This window comes from Caretta caretta, chromosome 2 (assembly GCF_965140235.1).
Source record: "Caretta caretta isolate rCarCar2 chromosome 2, rCarCar1.hap1, whole genome shotgun sequence".
Classification (NCBI taxonomy): Eukaryota; Metazoa; Chordata; order Testudines; family Cheloniidae; genus Caretta; species Caretta caretta.
The window spans coordinates 228,922,213-228,944,490 of NC_134207.1; the positions used below are offsets into that span (position 1 = coordinate 228,922,213).

General features: G+C 41.9%; 1 protein-coding gene across 1 annotated transcript in view; it reads right to left on the reverse strand.

Annotated features, from left to right (window-relative positions):
- Positions 1-22,278, reverse strand: part of ITGA8 (integrin subunit alpha 8) — a 174,045-nt gene that overhangs the window by 136,733 nt on the left and 15,034 nt on the right. Inside the window, exons 3-9 of the mRNA XM_048838037.2 lie at positions 17,738-17,838; positions 14,529-14,652; positions 9,220-9,281; positions 6,207-6,252; positions 4,943-5,068; positions 2,626-2,670; positions 301-344 (exon numbers count right to left, since the gene is read on the reverse strand). Coding sequence (XP_048693994.2) covers positions 301-344; positions 2,626-2,670; positions 4,943-5,068; positions 6,207-6,252; positions 9,220-9,281; positions 14,529-14,652; positions 17,738-17,838 — 548 coding nt within the window. The remainder of the gene's footprint in view (positions 1-300; positions 345-2,625; positions 2,671-4,942; positions 5,069-6,206; positions 6,253-9,219; positions 9,282-14,528; positions 14,653-17,737; positions 17,839-22,278) is intronic.

Genomic DNA, 22,278 nt, shown 5'->3' on the forward strand with positions numbered 1-22,278 from the left:
TGAATCTGCAGCTACAGAAATACTGGCACAAGAGTTCAAAGCAGTCTTGTAACTGGCTACAGAACATACAGACTTCAAAAATAAATAAAAGCCTGAGCTTTAAAGCCCAATTCCGGAAAGCAGTTAAGCACATGCTTAAGTGCTTTGCTGAATCAGAGTCTAAGTCCATAGGAGTTTTGCCCGGATAAGGAATGCAGCGTACAATGTGGCATAAAAACATGATATAGCCTTTCCTCCTCAAAACAACATAGCACATGCATTTTTACTACTAATCAGATCAAATGTGGGTACAATACATACATAGCCAAAGTTCTGTGCTCCCCTAGGCACTCCAGCAACCAACTCTGAAAAGATAATTAATTAATTAATGCATACATTGTTTTAGCTGATTGGAGCACCATCACTTAAATTCTGCTACCATACAGCCCCTATTATTTGAGAGTATGCTGTCTATTAGCTGTATCAAAGACCCCTGTAACTGACGTTAGATTTTTAAATTTGTATAATGTGCTTATCAGCTTCCCTAGATATATGCACAAAATATTACATCATTAAATGTTGAACTCTCGGTCTACACCAGGACAGAGGTCTCTTTCTCCCTAGTGTCCTCTAGATGACATTTACAGTATACTTTAACACTATAGGAGAAGGAATTCCAAAATTACAGGGAATAAGCAGCAGCAGTTGGGGGCAACTGGGTTAATTTGCATGAGTTCTCCACATCCCAACTGACTTTGCACGTTTTGGCTATGGAGCTGTTCATCCTTTTAAATAGTCCATTTTCATAGGCCAGCCTTTCTGACAAATAATCTGGTCTGCCTGAGACAAGATGCATAGCTCCTAAGGTCTGAGCTGCCTAGGAGGCCATGCGTTTTTCGGCTGGACCAAGTGCCTGGGTATACTGCTCAATTTCAAAATGATTTCTGGAAATAGATGAATACGGTTGGATGAACTTGGTGCTGTGTAAATGTGATTATTTATTTTTTAACCTCAGAAGTCATTTTGCTCTAAACTCTGCTGCCACATCACATGGGGCTCGGAGCTCAGCGAATATCAGCTAGACAGGGTCAGGCCTGGTCAATATTTGGCTCAGTCTTCTACTGAGCACTGGAGGAAGTGGTGTTGCTAATTCATTAGGAGGTGCTGTCTGATGCTCTGAGTCCGTCCTTAACCATACTACTAGGGAACTGTGCTGCTTGAGGCACAGGTCAGATATACCATAAAACCAAGGTCTTCACCATTTGAGACCAATTAAGATCCGAAGTCACAAGGGGAGCAACATGAACCTCAGAGTTGAAGCCAAAAAGAAAAGGAGTACTTGTGGCACCTTAGAGACTAACCAATTTATTTGAGCATGAGCTTTCGTGAGCTACAGCTCACTTCATCGGATGCATACCGTGGAAACTAACCAATTTATTTGAGCATGAGCTTTCGTGAGCTACAGCTCACTTCATTGGATGCATACCGTGGAAACCGTTTCCACTGAATGCATCCGATGAAGTGAGCTGTAGCTCACGAAAGCTCATGCTCAAATAAATTGGTTAGTCTCTAAGGTGCCACAAGTACTCCTTTTCTTTTTGCGAATACAGACTAACACGGCTGTTACTCTGAAACCTGAGAGTTGAAGCCAAATTCTAATCTGGGTAATGACATTGTGCCTAGCAACAAAACATTTTCCCTGTAACTGCAGTTGAAAATTCTTCCTCACTGATTCTCCTAAACTTGTAGGGCTTGTTGCTGTCCTCTGTTACATTGCTGACCCATTTTATCCCAGAGGCAGCCAAGTTTTATGTTGGTGAAGAATCCATTATAGATATGTAGCTTGTAAATAATTGGATTAAACTTGTAATGTGTGTGTAATCTTCCTGATGAAATTGCCATGTACATGCAAATTGTTATACAAATACCCTACTGTAGAATGTATTTGATCTAAGAAAGAGCCTTCACTTCTAAAAGAAGCTCATGCATTATTCTCTTTCAGGCATTTTTGTTCATGTGCCTTTAAGCCTTTCCTTATTCAAGGGAGCAGTTCCTTATTTCATTTGCCTGTATAATGTTTTTTCTCCTTTCAAATATAGATTTTTAATATTAAGAGTTCAACCCTGACCAGCTCTGCTCTGAAATGCAAGATTCAGGAAGAGGAGAGAGTATAGGGATCCGCTTCCCACTACACAAGCAGTAACTCAAGAACTGAACAGAACATATTGCATTAGGAGGAGGAACAGTTAACAAGCTGTCCCATGCACCATGTCCTCAAGGGACAGGGTCTGTAGCTTTTAGGAAACATCCAGGATCCCAAGTGAATAGTGCTTCTCTCAGAAGCACCTGGAGTTAGCTGGCAGATGTGGCCTTAGAGTGCTATCACCCAACCCTACCTGTGTAATCTTGTCCTAGGCAGAAAGATACCTATGGCTGGGGATGCATAGGTTTAGGCTACTGCAGCTCTGCTTTCCCTTGCTGTATCATCCCAGGGAAAGATTTGCCCCCAAGTACATTGGGTAGAGATTCATTATCCCACCCTTTAATATTTTAAATGTTTAAGACCCATTTTCCCATTTAGAGAACAGAAATAGATAAACAGACATGCACACAGGCATATGCTTTACATTTTGACTTGCTTCTTACCTTGTTCAAGGTCTCCAGTAAATTCCCCAGCAGCCACTGAGTATCCTAGTTTAAGAATAAATTACAAGCATGAAACCTGACAAATCATTTACTTCCAAAGAAACATGCTTCTGGAGGGGCAACCAAATTTGTCCTCTCTTTCAATAATCTCTGTCAGAACTTTATAAAATAGTATATCTAAGACTGGGGGAGTGGGTGGGAAAGGAAAATCATTTGTCAAGTTATTATGACTACCTTCATCATAAGTTGCAAAAGTACAATAATTCTACAGGCCTAAATCACTAGGAAACACATTGCTATTTAATTGCATCCCAAAATCAGCTGTTAAGCATTAATACTTTATAATTCACCTGAAAATATAAACTGCAAATGCTACATCCTTTGTGACAATAGCTTTTTTATTATATTCCTTTTTTGCCACTATGATGCATAATCACACAATTGTCTCTGTTATACGTAGGATCAGATTTCCAAAGCTATTTAGGCATCTAAAGTTGCCGATAAGTGCCCTAAAAAGGACATAAGGTTAAGCACCTAATGCCCATTGACTGAGTAAGGACTAATGGATTGGGCCCCTGACTGCAAAGCCAAATACAAAGCATATGTGAGAGGACATATATCACTGCCTTCAAACTTCACTGCATCATTTCTACAATCATTGAAAAGAAAGCAACATTTGTTACATGCAGAGTTATGTGCATATTACACACAATTCCTGGAGAGAAGGAGCCACCAGCTATCTTTTAAAACATGTACTCAAAGAGATCTAGGTTTCTCTATGTACAGATTACTTCTGTTTATCTGAAACCCTTTTATCCGAACCCTTATTCAACCCCCAACATGAGATACATGCCCTCCGCAGCCTGTATCTCATGCTGGGGGACAAGGAAAGGATTTGGATAATTCAGAGGTTCGGATAATAGAGCAGAGAGCCCGGGCCAGGGCTGTAAGGAGAAGGACAAACCCCTGGTTGCAGGGAAGGCCTGCTGCTGAAAGAAAAGGAGTACTAGTGGCACCTTAGAGACTAACCAATTTATTTGAGCATAAGCTTTCGTGAGCTACAGCTCACTTCATCAGATGCATTTGCATTTGCATCCGAAGAAGTGAGCTGTAGCTCACGAAAGCTGATGCTCAAATAAATTGGTTAGTCTCTAAGGTGCCACTAATACTCCTTTTCTTTTTGCGAATACAGACTAACATGGCTGCTACTCTCAAACCTGCTGCTGAATGATTCCTGTGGCAGTGCAGGGAGCCCTCTGCAGCCCCACTGTCATGGGAGGGAGGGAGTGGGGCAGAGCAGAGATCCTCAGCCAGGATTGCAAGGAGGAGGATGACAACAAGCCTTTGGCCGTGGTGGAAGGCATCCTGCTGCCAAAAGGCTCCTTCCCTCTCAATGATCCAAATAAAATCCATGTCCCCCATGCTTTCTGGATAATCAGGGCCCACTACTGCTCTCACTGAAGTCAATTATAGTTTGTCCTTAATGACAATGAGAGCAGAATTGAGCCCTTAGAGATTACTGTATTAAAGCATTACAAAAAAGGTTTCTTTTCCCTCTCTTAACAGTTGAAATAGTCCCTAATTACAGTAAGCTAAATCATTTCCCCTGACTGAAAAAAGGTGTGAACATGAAAAGTTAGTATGCTTGCTTAAGTGCATTAAAACCCACGCATAACTATAGCATCCTAGTTAGCTAGTCACTTAGGATCTTGAACACTTACTCCTGTGTTTAACTTTAAGCATGTCAGTTGTCCCATTAAAATAAATTAGCAAATTACTGAATGGGATTCCTTGCTCCTGTGCTTAAAGTCAAGCAAGTGTTTACAGGATTGGGGCCTTCATAATTTAGGATTTGCTTTCTCATTCAGGTAAGTCCGGTGCCTCTAGACCAGGGGTTGGCAACCTATGGCATGCATGCCAAAGACGGCATGCGAGCTGATTTTTAATGGCACGCTGCTGCCTGCCGGGTCCCAGCTGCCGGCCCCACTCAGCCCGCTGCCAGTCTGGGGTTCTGGCTGCCAGCCCCTTGCCAGCCGGGGTCCTGGCTGCAGGCCCTGCTCAGCCCCCTGCCGGCCTAGGTGAATGGAACCCCATTTAATTTTAAATGAAGCTTCTTAAACATTTTGAAAACCTTGTTTACTTCACATACGACCATCGTTTAGTTATATAATATATAGACTTGTAGAGAGAAAGACCTTCTAAAAAATGTTAAAATGTATTACTGGCACGCGAAACCTTAAATTAGAGTGAATAAATGAAGACTCGGCACACCACTTCTGAAAGTTTGCCGACCCCTGCTCTAGACTGTACATCTTACCTAGGTAATTGTCATCATATATGGGTGGTGCCACTCCAGTTTGCTTTTCTCTTGTCAGTTTCCTTAGAATATCCTTGAATGAATAGTCCGTAATGATATCTGCAATACTGGTGGTGATTACTTGACCTGTATTCAAATAATTGCATCGAGTAAAGGAATTCAGAGAAGAGCCAACTCCTTAAAATACAGGGTTATCTACAGTTTTTAAGATTTAAGATTAAACACAAGGTTCAAGACACTGTTTACTCAATTCATCACTAACTGTCCAACATCCATAACAATGTATTGCCAGACTGCTGCAGCAGAGAAGAGCAGTGCATAACCACTGCAATCCTTCCCCACTGCCACTCTGGGAACTTCCTGAGAATATTTAAACCAATGCATTTCCACATCATTCAGAAACAGGAAGACAATATAGAACACAACATGGTATTAACCATAACTAACACAACTCCATTCCATTTCAAAGTGCTGGTCCTACATAGGCCTAGATCATGCTCTTGCATTGACAGCCTTTCCATAACAGCTATAATTCAATGGGATCCTATAGCCCAAAAGCAGTGTATTCTCAGAGGAGAGTTCAGAGATATGGAATTCTATTCCATCAGAAGTCAAAATAAGTCAGAATCTTTCTCCTTCAGTGACACAATGCAAAACCCATTACACAGGTCCACCACAACAATGGAGCTGCCAAATGGCTTGACAATGTCTTCCTGGCAGGCAGAGACCAAGAATGCGCCTTACCGTAATAACGGTTAAATCAAGGGAGGGGCAAAAATGTTCTGCCCTTACCTCTAGCAAGGCAGGTCTCATCTATATATGTGGCATCATGATACCACAACAATGAGATGGGGTATTAGAAATGTCTGGACAGAAATCAATCTAAAAATCCCAAACTGAACTTATGCTATGAAAATGTCACACATAATGTACTCTCTCTATTGTGCAATTGACACTTCAATTCCAGATGAAAATAAAGTTAAGTTTGTCCATTAAGAGGCAAAATGTCAACAGTAAAACATTTACCTCATTTCGTCTCCTATAGAATCCATGGCCTGATTCTGATCTCATTCTTTTTTTTTTTTTTTAAACACACAGGAGTCACTACATTGACTTCAGAGCAGTTATTCTGATTCACACATATATAAGTGATACCAGACTCAAACAGATAGCCTGACGCCTAGAAAATAACAGGAATCCAGGATGAACTTTCTCCTGACACCTGGCCTTTCCTTTTTGGTTGAAGTTAACTGAGTGAACATACCTTGCCAGTAAAAACTCCCAGGTCCTCCTACTATAAGATCCCCATTCTACAAAAACAACAGACATGAACAATGTTAAATTATAAATCGATAACACGCAGTGGAAAAACAATTAGTACAATTATATCTAAACAACTGTCCTGTTTTATTTAAACAACAAAAGGAAAATCAGGGTCATGGTACAGGATATAGGCCCCGATGCAGGAAAGCACTTCTTTAAGTACATGCTTTAATCCACCCTTTTTTCAGGAAAGCGGTTGAGTGTGAGATTAACTTTGAAGTCAAGACACATGCTTTAGTGTCTTTCCTGAATAGGGATGCTTTCCTGAATCATCAGGGCCATAATCGGTTTGGCATCTACAGAATAACATTTCTCAAAGACTGCTTTGTTTCTTTGTAAACAAAAAAAAACTAAAGATAACACAAAAGAGGTCAGTGATGCCCAATGTATCCAAAGCAATGCTTTACAGACCGACATGGCTATAGCCACCTTGTAGCCATCCCTTTGACACAGGCTAATTGGGTGAAAAGAATAACATGAATGTAAAATGGATAACAATCTGTCTCAGAAACACAATGTACGGTTACTGTGTTTAGCCACACACATGTGGCCCTGGTGATCTAGTACTGCTATAGACCCACTAGCTACAAAGTATATTCCTAGGGCCCATAGTATTGTTACTAGGTGGCATAGGGGAATGCACTGGACACACTTTCAAAGCACTCCACCCCTACCTACCCCCCAGAAAAAAACAATGTGATTGAATTATTAGCCTGCTGTTGAAAGAATCCTCCTATAAATTGCTTATATTTAAAAAACAAAACAAAAACCACTCAAGGGCTGATGCTCAGTATGTTCTAAAAATCAGGTCCTGGTGAGTGACTCAAGTTGGGCACACGAAAATGGAGGCACCCTGTGGGCTGGGGCACCATTGCCCCCCTTGATTAGACAGGATGTTGCACAGCAACTGCCCAGATCAGCAGGGCAGGCACCCACCCCTGGTTCTCTGAATCTCTGTAGTCCTGTTCTGGAGATAAGGATGTTTATTTCTGTCCCATGGGGTTGTACAGGGCAGCCCTTATGTTTGACAAAGGTAATCAGACCCTTGCCATCAACAGGCCTGAAACCCCCTTTGGTTCTTAAGTCCCTGTTAAGGGGTTGGTAGGGGAATCCAGGCCCAATCACTCCACTGGGTTCAGCTCAGATCCCTTAACCTAGGCAGGCAGAATCCTCCAAAATTCTCCTGCTATACTCTGAGCTCCTTCCTGCCTCCCTTGGTTCTGTATGCTTCTGAAGCCTGTGGCTCTGACTGTCCCTTCTCTAGGTCATTGTCACTCCGAGGCAGCTTCTCACCAGCTTGCTGGCAGCTCCTTCTTTCTTGGGTCTGTTGCCTCCTCTGGCAGCCACCTCCCGCTCTGAGCTCTTTTATTTTCAGCTCTTTTATTCAACCAGCTGCTCAGATGCTGCCAATCAGCAATGATGGGCAGTTCCTTCATTAACCCTTTGGTTGCCAGGCCTGCCTAAGGTCTATGCACCCCATGACACAACCAAAATCACTAGTCACTTCTGAAGGTTTGGATGGCAAGAGCAACAGTAATGCTATAGCACAGGCTGGGATGGATTCAGGAGAAGTCAATGGGAATGCATCTAACAAGTTATCTTTTATCTATTTTTGAAATTAAACTGGGAAATTTCAAGTCTGTAAAGCTTTTGAGAAATTGCAGCTGTGACGGGTTGCCCCCCACCCTGGCATGTCACCTGATGTACTGGGGTTTAATTGAGCCTCTCCCGCTCAACCAGCCTAGGTTCCCTCTTCCTGCTTTGCTGAATTAGGCTCTCCAGCCTCTTGCAGCATACACACTCAAGTAGGGCTACACCCTGCTGCAGACACAGACTGAAGTCAGCTCTGTGTGAGAGGGCTCCCCAGCACTCACGTGGCCACCTCTTTTGGGAGACAAACCCAAAATACTAGTGTTTTGCACTACATAGAAATATCTGTACAGCACAAGCTCAAAAAATTCACCCTCTTCCTCAATGTGAAGAGAGATATGGATGACTTCTTCCCCCCCCATTAAAAATTGCATAAACTGGGTTTAATAATAAACAAAACAATTTTTATTAACTACAAAAGGTAGATTTTAAGTGATTAAAGGAATAGCAAGCAGAACAAAGCAGATTACTAAGCAAATGAAACAAAACACACAAACTAAGCTTGACACATTAGATAGGTAGGATACAAATTAGTATATTCTCACCCTGAGTGATAAATAGGCTGGCAGATTCTTAAGGCACAAGTTGCCTTGGCTTTCCCAGGTTTTAGCCTGATTTAGTTGGTATTGGTCCTGCTTTGAGCAGGGGGTTGGACTAAATGACCTCCTGAGGTCTCTTCCAACCCTAATCTTCTATGATTCTACGACCAATACTTCTTACCGTATTTGTTCCTCAGATGTTTTCAGGTGTGTTGTAGGGAGAGTTAGGACCCCTCATGTTGTCATTGTTCCTGTTTTATATCTTCCCCCCACTTGCTGGAAAGTTTTTTGCTGTGACCTGGGTCAAACAGTTCCCATTGTATAGAGCTATCTTTGAGAGGTTTTTATTGCACACAGTTCCTGGGGTAATCCTTATGCATTTCTTCAATAAGAAGTCCCTAGCATTGTTTAGCCTCATCCATTTGAAATACAGAGACATGGTCAATATTCCCAGCTTTAGATACAAAAACGATACATGCATACAAATTAGATAAACACATTCAGTAAATCATAACCTTTCCAATGATACCTTACATGAGCAATCTTGCAGAAAGTACATCTCGGTTATGTCATATCCATATCATAAGCATATTTCCATAAAGAATATGGAGTGTAATGTCACAGCAGCAACTTCATGAAAAATGTTACTCAAAACAAGAAGGGGATGAATTTCCAATCAGGGGGACTGGAATAGATGAAGGAAGAGGTCAATTGGGATACGTCAGCATAAAATTTCTTCCACGGAGTTCAAAAGTAGAATCTTACCTTGTAAAAATCTAAGCTGAACCCTGCTTGACAGAAACCTTGTCCTTCAGGATCTGCATTGCCTGCATTATCAAAATATGAATATTTATTGATCTCATAATGCCTGAATAGAACTTACTTATAGCCATAAGAGATGGTTCAGAGAAGAGCTACAAGAATGATTAAAGGATTTTAAAACATGCCTTATGATGAAAGATACAAGGAGCTCAATCTATTTAGTTTAACAAAGAGAAGGCGAAGGGGTGTCTTGGTCACAATCTGTGCATGCCTATATATGGAACAGAAATTTGATAATAGGGGGCTCATCAATTAGCTGACAAAGCTATAACAAGATCCAATGGCTGGAAGTTGAAACTTGTCAAATTCAGACTAGAAATGAGGTTTAATTTTTTTTAACAGAGAACCACTGGACCCTCTTACCAAAGGTCATGGGGGATTCTCCATAACTGGCAATTTTTATATCAAGTTTGGATGTTTTTCTAGAAGACATGATCTAAACAGGAATTAATTTGGGGAAGTCTTATGGTCTGTTATACAGGAGGCCAGATCAAATTATTACATTGGCCCCTTCTGGCTTTATAATCTATGAATTGCCATCACTACAAGATTTCCCAAGGAGAAATAATTAGTACCCTGATTTACATGCAACAACAAAAAGAAAAAATATATACTTTATTGAATTATTGTATCATAGGTTTCCGTTGTGGGTACATATTTTATTAAATATTGTAGTATTGCCTTATCTCCATAATTCAAAGTGATACTGCAAATCTAACTCCTGTGTCAGTACTATAGTTTGTTACAGTAGTAAGAAAATTTTGGTAAAAGAGGATTGAAGGAAAATATAAAAGCATGTATATGACTTTATTTTAATTTTAATTTTGGAGAAATATGTTTTAATGCATTGGTTCTCAACAGGGGGTCCGTGAACCCTTTCAGAGGGGCCGAGGGGCCCCAAACCTAAAACCCAGAGCCCAAGCCCCAGCACCTCCCATGGGGCTGAAGCCAGGAACCGCAGGGTTGAAGCCCTGCTCTCTGGCGCCCCATGTGGGGCAGACGCCAGGAGCAGCAGGGCTGAATTCTGGAGCCCCAAGCCCTGGTGCTACCCACAGGGCAGATTTGGGGGAGACATGTTGGTTTTGCCCTCCCCCCCCCCAAAAAAGAAAAAAAACTACAGTGCAAGAGCAGGGCAATCCCAGGGCAACTCCACACACACACACACACACACACACACACACCGCCACCTCCTTCTCTCCCCACCCCCTGGCCAGGTCGGAGGCAGGAAGCAGGAGCCAGGCAGTGCAGGACAGCTACTGCTCTGGCTAGTGTCAAGGAGCAGGCAGCTGCGGTGTTCCCTTGTCTCCTGCTGCTGCTGGTGCAGGGGGTTGAAGCTGCTCCTCATCTCCCAGCCCCCTTTGCTCATGCTGCTGGTAAGAGCCACCCGGGCGGGAGGACCCGGCTCTGTGGCTGGAAGAGCTCTCAGGGAACAGAGACCGCAGGGGAGTCCTCCAGACACAGCCCCTAGCTACCTCCCTCTCTGCACCGAACTACCCCCTCCCTGCACCCTGAGATACCCCCTGCCCACACACAGTCCCTAGTTACCGCTCTCTCTCTGCACTGAACTACCTCTGCCTGCACACAGCCCCTAGTTACCCCTCCCTGCGCACCCTGAGCTACCCCCCTGCCCGCACACAGCCCTTAGCTACCCCTCTCCCTGCACCCACCTTTGAGTTATAATTTTTGGTTGTGCCCCACTCCACCACCCTCCCTCCCCACATCCAGGCAGGCGCGTGGTCTGCTGAGGTAAGTCAGGGGGTGGAGGTGGTGCTCCCTCCCTAGACCCTGCCATGTGGAACTGGCTCAACCCCTGCTGGCCCCTGCTCACCCAAAATAGAAATCAAAGTACATCTGTGCCCAAGGGCCCTCCCCCAACCCGGCCCAGTGCCCCGAGTTTACTTCTCCCGCTGGGCCCTGGAGTTTTTAATAGCATATTGTGGGGGGCCTCAGAAAGAAAAAGGTCGAGAACCCCTTTTTTAATGCATTTATGGATAGCAGAATCACAATAGCACACAAAACGTTCTAGGGATCCAGTCTGACAGGATCTGGTACTGGTAGTAAATCTGTGAGCTTACGCAGTTATTGTCTTAAGGATGTGGTCTTGTTTTGTTTATTTACATTTAGCAGCTTTCTAGAATTTTTATGAAAAAATATACCATGCAATTAAATAAACCCCACAGCCTTGAGGCAAAAGGTACAAAACCACCTAAGGAGGTAAAACAATTATATGGGACCCTATGTAATGAAGAAATCAGGGCCCTCTGCAGAGCCATGAGATTGGTGCCAAATGATATCCTGAAAAATGATATTGACTACTTGGGACATTCTTCTCTCACTGCCTAGCCAGGGTCCCTAGCCACAATCAATGGGCATCCTGTCCAAACCAGCATGGGTAACCAAAAACGAATGGCTTAGCAAGGAGTCATAGAATTGCTGCAACAGCTTGATTTGCCATAAATACAAAAATAAGGATCTCTTAGGAAGTTTGAAACTTTTGGATAAATAGTAGCTTGGAGGGTGGGTCAATCTGGCTGTATTCAAAGGGGCCACCCTGCAGGAGATCCTGGCTATCTATACAACCCCGAGGGACATACAGGTAATTCATAAAGCCAGGCTTTTTGAAAGACTGGATTTTGGGTTAAACAAGTATTGAACTGTAATATAATTCAGCATATTTGTGTATATTTGCTGAGTCTTCTTTCTTAGTTCTATCACCATGAAGCAATAGACTTGGAATAGACCACCCTACTATGGTTGCCCAATATCTGTTGGAAGGTGGGAAGAAGTATGTGGCGGTCTTTTCTCCTTCCTCAAACCCCTAAAGAAGACCTTCCCTATGAACACCACACACCTGGGGATATGCAGGTTCAGAGGGCTACAACTGGGCAGAAAGTGAGAATGGCCATTGGAACAGTCCCTCCACATGGCATCATCCCTGAGCAAAGCCAAAGTGACACACCAGCAGGAACTAGTGCAGAGCTTTTGAACATTGTTTTCCCACAGATTCAGCTTCTCACTCTGTGGTGTCCTCTCTCCCCTCTTTGGGGGTTTGGGTGTAAGGGCTAGGCCATGAGAGGGAGACTTGGTAATGCAGCTCTATCTGGAGCTACTCTGCAGTGGAGAACCTAGTGGGTAAAGCTGAGGAGTTGGCCCTACATGCAGATGTCCCAGTCGCCTTTGTATGTGCTGAGTTCCATGGGATTTTCTTGCAGATCTTAGGAAGAATCACAGGGCTGCTTGGTTGCACACACCTCAGGTGTGCATTCTCAGGGCAGGCAAACAGGGCTACACAGAGGTTTTGGGGAAAAATCTGAAATTAAGGCCCCCACCATTCCAACAAAATTACCATGGATTCAAGAGAGGGCCCAGAGGGTGATGGATGGGGCTGAAGAGTGAATCCGCCCCACACTCACCCAGCTGTGGTAACTTCAGTCCCATGGGGCTGGGCTCGGCACCCCACTCTGTGCACTTTGACCTAGTCATGACAAAGGGATGGCCAGGCCAAACTTTAATGGTGCTGCCACCCCATGCACCAGGTCACAGCACCTTTCACTCAAATTCCATGGGCTTGGGGGCCCACTCAAAATGGGGGGCCTGGGGAAAACTGCCCTTTTGGTCCTCCCGCCTCGGCTGGCCCTGCAGGCAAACCTCACAGCACGGCATGATGTTGTCTCTAGAACTCCACAAGAACGAACTTGGCAAATTTCACTATCATAGCCTCTTCAAAGGAGGGAGCAGATCCATCTACTTGTCTGCCCAGGGCTTTGTTGCCACTATAAAAATAACAAACTGATCATCAACAACTTAGCCCTCCTGTGGGCATTTCCACACAGAGGCATAGGCTAGCCCATAACATTAGCTATTAGCGTTGGAAAACACCACATGGCAAGTAACTGTGAAATAGCAGCTATTTCTGGTCTGTGGGAGAAGTAACTGCTAGACAGTGAAATGATTCTGTAAGGGCCCAATCCAAGTCCCATTCAGTCAACAGGTTCTTCTCATTGATTTTAACGACAGTTGGAGGAGGCCTTTAAGATGTGTCTCTACAGCTGCTGGGAGTGAGTCTTGCAGTCTGGGTCGACAGATTTGTGCTAGTGGGGCTCGTGCAAGCACGCTGAAATTAGCGCTGTGGGAGCTCGGGCTCTGAGGCTTAGGTAGGGAGTTGGGCTTCAGGGCCTGAGCTCGAATGTCACAACAACATCTACACAGTTATTTTTTAGCGTGCTAGCCCAAGCCCTGTTAATGCAAGTCTGTTGACCTGGGCTGTGAGACTCACTCCCAGCAGCTGGGCAGACACACCTTTAGAGTTTAGGGAAATAGCACATGAAGTGACTCTTCCCCCCCCCCCCCCCAAGCTTAGCAGGATTCAGAAAGCAATCAAGTCATTCATATGGATAATAAGAATATACAGAATTATTGTAGTAAATATTTAAAACCACACACACACACACACGTACATGTTGGAACGGCTATAAACCCTCCTGCTTCGAGGCTTATGCCAGTCTTTAGCTTTTGAAGTAGGAAGAAACTTCCTTGGGGTAGGTTATCCCATCACTGCTTACTGCAGGAATTCGGACACCTCCCTCCAAAATACCTGGTAAGGGCAACCGTCAGAGACAGGATACTAGACTAGATGTATCCCTGATCTGATCTAGTGTACTCCTATAAATAACTGGGCTTGGGCCTTTATACACACCCTCTCTGACCGATTCCGTAAGCAGGAAGGCATTAGGGTTGTGGAGGAGCCCCCCAGTTCCCACACAACACAGAGCAGCATGTGCAGTAGCACTGCTACCATGGGCAGCTTTCTTGTGCACAGGAAGTGACACACACAACCAACCTATTGCTGGTGATTCGGACAACGCAGCCCTTTTCATCTCAGTGCAGGATCTGATCCTAGGATGGCAATTCTATACTGACAGATTCACATTCGGAACGAACAACCATTTTTAAATGCTTACTTATGCTTTTCGAGATCTGTTTGCTGCATTTTAAACCATTAAATTAAGGAAATTATATTTTATCACCATAATTGCCAAGCCTTATTTCCTTAATCTCTTCTCTTTTAATTATATGATAAAACATCCAAGTGCAGACATGTAGTTTAATGTCTGTCTTTCTTTATACTCTTTCCCTGGGTGACATCACCCAGTAATTTTCATCTAGCCAAGGCAGCACTAAGACTGAAAGTATGAAACCACTGATCACAATTTCAGTTCTATTGAGGCAAGAACATTTATATTAAAACTTACTGTTGCGACAAGGAGAATACTCAGCATATGCACTGAAGTTCTGAATTGCAACATAGCAGGTGCCAACTGGATCCTTTTCAGGAGTGGCTTTAAGGGTCCTCCAATGATATAAGGGAGCACAAGCCTATTAAAACAATAATTATGTAACAGATCTTTTATGTGCCATGCATGGGCTAAGTCAGTTCTTCATTAAACAAATTAACTATTTTTGTTCCTGTTAAGTTTCTATCATCTGGGTAGAAATTATCATAGTAAGTGGATGAAAGAACCATGGGAACCTTCATAACCTGCAATGTTCTCTTCTTCCCTCTGCATCATTAACAATCCACTTATATCTAAGGACCAAAACCTGCCCTCTCACCCCTCTCCCCGGACACATCAATAGTCTCAGATAGAGTTACCCACTTTTAAGCATGTGTTATTAAACCCCCTCTGTGCCTGGATCCACAGAAGATGAGTTTGTTACTGTCCCAGTTAGGGGACTTAGTCCTTTGTCCCATGGCTTTAGTTTGAGAGGTCCCTGGTTCAATCAATCCCTCGTGATTCTCACGACATTGGTTGTTACAGTATGGTTCTGCTGTACGGGGCAGTATGAGGAGGTCATACACATCTGGGTTCTGCAGAGCTGAGCTCTTTCTGTTGCAGCATGGAGGGTGTGGCTGCTGGTCTGCTATTACATGGATCCCTAGTTCAAACCCAAAATAGAGCCAGAGAGAGGACACGGCTATGGAATAGATGCTGGAGTAGCTCTACCTCTGCTTCTCCCCTGCCTTGGAGGTAGGATTCTGAGACCTCTTTCTCTTTCTGGCTTGGCACAACAGGCAAGATTTAACCCTGACTGAGTGGACTTTTGCCAAATGAGTTTTTGATACAAAACTATTTAATAAGATAGAATATATTCTATAATAAAAATTAGTATGTGATGGAACGGATAAACTGTCCATTTTTGTCTTGGGATTGATTTACAGTCAGATATTAATCTCTCTCTGGTAATGTACTGTTGTCATTTTTTACATCACTATAAGGCACCAGTCCTGCAATTAGCTCTGGCCGGGGGGATCCCTGTGCCCACACAGAGCTTACTGCAGGTGTGCACATTGCTTTGCAAATGTATAAGACATGGCTCTTCCCTGAGCAGCCTACAGTCTAAACAACATACTAGAGAAAAAATAGAGGACAATTAACATTAATTTTAGATGCATTTCAGAAAGTTTGACAAAATCATTTGCAACAGAAAATTTATAACAGTAACATTTTGGCCCAATTCTATTTTATTGTTGCTGCTGCTGCAGTAGAAAAAAAAAACAAGCAAAAAAACCTCCCCTCTTCCCCAAGGAACCCTATCAAAGTTTAAACCTAGAGTTTTCTCACTTCCCAAAGTCAGCAATTCAAGGTTTTGTCTTAAAATTGTTGACTTTAGCTATTGTGACAGGGTGCTGGGCAAGAACTACTGACTCAGCTCTCTGCCATGCCAACCCCCATTATGGGAAGCAAATTGGAGCTGGCTAGAGAAAACCTGCACCTATATGGTGAATGGGAGACAGCTGCCCGCCCAGTTAGCCTGGGGCTAGATAAAGACTGCAGGGAAGGAAGCCAGGGAAAGGAGAGGAAGCAGAGTGATAGCCCTTCCCTCCTGGAAGCAGACACTAGAAGCAAGCTGTGTATGGGGAAAAGGTGGTGGGAGTAGAACCTGTGAATAAAAAGCACCAGTGGTTACTGAACCCCAGGGTCTCCAAGTGACTTTATCAGCACAGCAGGGGCAGGAGCCAAGAGGGCAATGCCACGAACTGCTACAACTAAATTGCAGAAAGTTTGGCAAAACTGTTGATGAGAAAACATACTAGAACCAAAACAAAGCCGGTCTGTAACCGACATTGTGGGGGTTTTTTATGGCACAGCAATCAATGGTGGGATTTCCTCACATCTGATTAAAACTAAGGCATTCTAAGTTTCAGTGAATAGTTGTATAGGAAGATGTTATATTTCAGCTTGCTGTTATTATTAGAATACATGATAAGTATTCCCCTACTTAAATCAATATAACACTTTATGACAAATTTTAGTTAAAGCCAAATAATATGTTAGGATTTTCTTTTTAACAATAATTTTATATATGTTATCAATTTTTAAATAAAAGTACATCTACCAGATGCAGGCACCAAATCTGCAATTTGACAGCTATGATAACTCAGATGCAAAACCGCAGGGAATTAACTGTACATGTTAGTTCTGTAACACAAGAGAGCGATGTTTTATTCATCACCTGTTTTATGTCAAAATTCTTTCTGGGGTTGACCACAAGATCAACTATTTAAAGTAAGGCATTTCCTTCAGATACTTATTCCCATTAATTAATAACTAAAACAGCTTTAAACAAATCCCAAGACAAAAGTTGTTGTTTCATAATTGTAAGGAAAATAAATTATGGCCAAACTAAAGTTTCATATCACAAAGTGTTTAGTATCCTTTTCACTGTGAATCCTAGTGCAAAAACTGTAAATGTAAAATGCCTGTGTATAGCATACATCAACTCTATGCTATGCAACAAAACTATTCAGTATAAGAAAGATATCAAATATATCAGTATAAATATGCAGTAGGGGCTTTCCATCAGTGCCTACAAAATGTTCTATAAAATCAGAACACGTACACTAAATGTTTTTAAAAGCAAAACTCTTATTTAGTCATTACCATGACTACAACATAACAATACAATATAATATGATTACCCTATAAAACAAAATTAAATATTGATACAAATAGTAACATTTTCATCAGGATATCAATTGATCTTCACTGGAATTCTTGGCTTTCTTTAGGTAATTCTCTAGCTAACTTTCCTCATAAAGCTTTACAACACATTATAGTTTTTTAAACATATGGCTATCAGTTCCTTTATATCTTAAAAATAGTTCCACTATTTTATGCTTTGAATAATAAATTAGATTACTCATTCGCTTGCATGATGAGTAAAATGCCTTTCTTCATTTCTAACACTGCATTAAGATGGTCTTCAAGTATTCAGTTCAGTCTGATTTTTATATATTGCTTTTATTGTCTGATCTCTCTCTATATATAATCTGTTTTTGTATATACATATATTCTAAAACTTGTTAGCTGTGTACACACACACATGCACACATACATTTAAGATATACAGTTCAGAAAAGGTAAACATCTGAAAATGAATATCAATTCATGAAACTTACCACAACTTTTCCTTTATGAGCTTTGACTGTTGCCCCAAACCACTGATTTGACTTAAACTCAATAGGTTCCCTGGTGCCGTTGACTTTGATTTTTCTGTTGTCTGACAAAGAAAGAAACAGGCTACTGATATCTAATTTAAAAAATGTTACTTCATTGGCTTCAGCTAGATGATAATAGAGCAATGGACATATGAATTATATCACATCTATCATCCTCAGACAAGTTTCATTAATGTGGTAAAGGCATTTTAATATTGTTCAAGCACGTGTCATTGGTCAATGAAAAATGCCTCTCAAATTCACATAAAATTAAATATTTGAAATGACTGTAATGGCAATGAAAAACTTAGGAAACTAAGGAAAAGACTAGCCCTCTATCCACACTGAAAATGTTGTTTAGCTGGGGATTTCTAATAAAGAATGAACAAGAATCCCTACAAAATGAGCAAAAATTTAATAAAACTGTTCTCAAAAGTTACATAGCTTTATACTGTGACAAAATATGTATTATAGTCATCGTTGGCCAGGCAAATGCAATTTCTCAGCATGCATTATTTAAGGACCAGCATTCAGTATAGCAAAGGACTTAGTTCTTAACTGAATTACATGTGTACATACTGCCACAAGAGACAGTTCTTTAACATTGCTTTATATACACTTTGCAGATGTCAGCATAAGAGGAGCCATCTGGGTAAAGACTCAGTCCAATTATAATGCATTTCAGGTTTAATGAAAAGCAGACATCCCTTCCTTTCACCCTCAGTACTCTGAAGTAAACTGATTTCCCACATGGTCTTAAGGTATGCTCCTCCCTCACAAGTCACTCTTAATGAACTTCTCAATTTATATATAAGCAGCTTATTACACATATCCCCTCGTATCTGTCTTCTCTTACTTTTGTTTCTGGTTCTTATCAAAGAGTATTTCACAAGAATCAACTCTTTTTTATGCATTTTAAGTGAAAATAAAAACACACACACTGTCAAACCTGGAATGTAGAGAGGTTTTTAACATCATATTATTTGAATTTAGGTAAATGAAAAACAAAAACATACCAGTAAAAATTAAAGAAAGAGTCAACATTTTCCTGCAGTTACAGACAGTGGTAGATGAAATACCTATGTTTTTTCCTATTCTAAGCACAGGGTATAGCATTGGAGACTGCTGTGCGATAACTGCTGATAAATGTTACTGATACAACCTGAATTAGGGGTGAAAGAACCATTATATTAGGGAATAGGAGGACTCAGCATCTGTATTTTTGTTAATTTAGGACTGTGTATGAAGTTGCAGGATCAGAAAAACTGACTCGAATGTATGAAAGTTTTGAGAAAGTTCATTTCATTTATATGAACCTGTGAAATTTGTAAAGTTCTGTGCCTCACCTATACAGATTCTCTAGTACGGCAATTAGCATTTACAGAACTGGCAAAAGAGGCAAAAACTTTATCGCATGCATACTGATTTTCAGAAATCAGCAAGAATATATATAAAAATATATGATTTTTTTTTTTTTAGCTGGAAACTATTAAAGGGCCAAAACTTAGGAGTGTGACAGAAGATGACTTTTGCGAGGCACTGCATTGGGGGAGCTGCAAAATTCCACCCACCCTTTGGTGCCACTTTTTTGATTCCCTTTCCCAAAGGGGCCAGACGTGCAGACGCTTTCAAGCTCTCAAAGCTTCTTTTTTTATTAAACCAACATATTTGAACATGGGCTATGTTCAAGTATGCGGTCTTGATTGAAAACAAAGCTTTTAAAGCTTGAAAATCTGCCATGGGTTTTGACTTACAGCTGCCAACCTTAGACTATCTCTGAAGAGTGAATTCTCACAATCACTTTTCTAGCTTGAAAAGAGTATTTTTATTTGAAACAAACGTATTTGTATACAGGCAGATTGTACTCAAATGTGAACAGACGTTATGCTTTACAAACACCACCTCTTGTTCAAGAATCACCCCTCTGAGAATGAATCCAAGATGGAGGCTGGGATTTCAGAGCTCCTGCAGAACCCTGTACAACTCTACACTTTGTCCCATGGGCCCTTGACACTTTTAAAGCCATGATGCTGTATAGGATAAAGGGCCTAAACTACAGTGAGATAACCTGATGTCTCACTATATTTTCTCAAACCGCACATGATTATTTCAGGGGTAACTCACTAAAGTGTGTGAGTCTAGCGTCAGTCAGGCTATGGCCTTGTTTTCTCTTTCTCCACACAGGTCAGCAAAGCTGGCACCTGTCGCAGGGTCTTCCTGAAGCACAATATGGCTGTGCTTTCTCAGACACTGTGCCTGTCTGAAGCGCAATGCCTTCAGCAGCCCCTGCTAGGGGAGCATATCTCACCGCCACCTTTGGATATGCCTTTTATGTACCATTGAGCTCTTCACATATAACACTTCCTGACGCCAAACCAGTATTGAGATCACGATAAAACAGCAACCATTTCTCGCAGCTTTCCCCATATAACTCTACCGAAATAAAAGACAACATAAAAATGGTCTTGTCACCTTGCTGGTCCCAGGATAGTAAGACTTGAAGAGAGCTCTGTGTAAGCGTGAAAGCTCGTCTCTCTCACTAACAGAAATTAGTCTAATAAATCTAATAAAATTACCTCATCCACCTTGACTCACATAAAAATGGACACATCTGTAAATTTACCCAGACTGTGTTATTCCATTTGTACTGTACACTGCGTGTTTCATTAGAGAACAGGTTTCTGTGGGAGTACAACATGGTACAGCTGCTATTTCACTGTATCATAGATACTTATATGGCCCCCATTACAGTAGTGTGCAAGCTCCTCTCAACCTTTAGTGTATTTATCCTCACAACACCCCATGAGGATAGGAAGTGCTATTATCCCCACTTTACATAGGGGCAACCGAGGCACAGAGAGGCTGTGCCTCTGGTCACTCAGAATGTGTGTGGTGACGCGGGGAATTGGACCAGTGTCTCCCAAGTCCTAGGTTAGTGCCCTAATCACTCAACCATCCTGTTTTGCTAATAACTGCAGTCCATGCTCAGCTGTGCTGAACCTCCTTTCATTTGGTCCTTACCCCATACCAAATTTTGATTGACTTAACTGGTAATTTTGTCTGACTCAGAAGAGCAGCTCTTTAAAATGCCAAAGCAGCAGGTCGTTTCTCAGAGAACTGGGCTCCAGACGGCAGTTCCCGCAATGAAACCCGTGTGGCTCTATCACTCTGTGGACACCAGCTCCATACGGGTTTTTATGGAATGCTGTTGACAGAGTCTTGGATGCAGGGCAGGAGGTGGCCCTGGAAGGAGTGGTGCTAAGGCCAGTGGATCTGTGCCTACTACATGGATCCAGCAGCCATTTTTCATATGGAGGATGGAAATAGCAACAGCCTAGGGAGCCATTGTGGCTCTACTGCTATTCCATTGGTTGGGAAGAGAGGACTCTTTGCCCATGCCCTCAACTCCCAGCCTCATTACTGAGGATGTGAGTTGGACAATACAGATCTCATGGACCAAATCTAAGATCCTTGTTCAGACCTTACTCAGGGAAATTCCCATTGACTTCAGTGGGGGTTTTGCCTGAGCAATGACCTCAGGATTAGGCTCATGAAAAAATGAAAATGAGCACGAATAATGTTTCCCGAAATGGGATTGAGATTACCTAACATTGCAGAAATCAAGAGTTTATACAGAAAGTTTCCTTGTGTTTCCATCAGGTCAAGCAAATATCACATGCTTTTTCAATCTATTTAGCAAACCATGCCACGTGGCACCTGTTGGTAGTATGATCTAGCACAGCATTTATCCATGGTGTGGACCAAATGCTCATGACAGCAGCTTCAGTGAAACTTCCACTGAAATCATGTCATTGGCGTTATTCCAATGGGGGTTGCAGTGGTGTCACGGAGAGGAGAATTTAGCCATGTATGGCCACATGTCCTAGAGGATAATTTCAAAGACTCCATAATTCAGCTTCCCACATCAGCATATAGGCAGTGGCAGCAATGCACAGAATGGGTCAAGCGTGTGCTAAACACAACTCTTGTGGGAGTGTTTTTGTGTTTTAAGTCCACACAGCAGTAACACAATTAAGAAAAACGTTAATCCCCATAGTCAAATATAAATCTATGTTAAAACAACATTGTAGGCTACAACTGTACACTTGAAAACTGAGCAGATAACAGGTACACCTGTAAATCCAATATTTGCATATGTTAGATCAAATTTAGCTTTTCATAAGTGGGTGCAATTCCCATTTGGCTCACCAAGTGAGTAACTATACCTATGAGCAGTTAAGCATGCAGCTACCTGACTTGCATCTGCAAAAGCTTCTGTGCATGGATAAATGCAGGATTTGCATTCTGAATGGGTGCATATGCAAGTATTTGCTGGTGCAGTACTGATTTGCATATTTAGTTATTTTATTTAGATTTTTAAAAAAACTCAAAACCACCTTTCCAAAAGACCCATATTTATGCAAAATTTGAAACAATTTAAACAAAAGCAAGCACAGCAATTTTCTCAAACTGAAGAAAGGAGAAAAAAGATCCCACTCAAA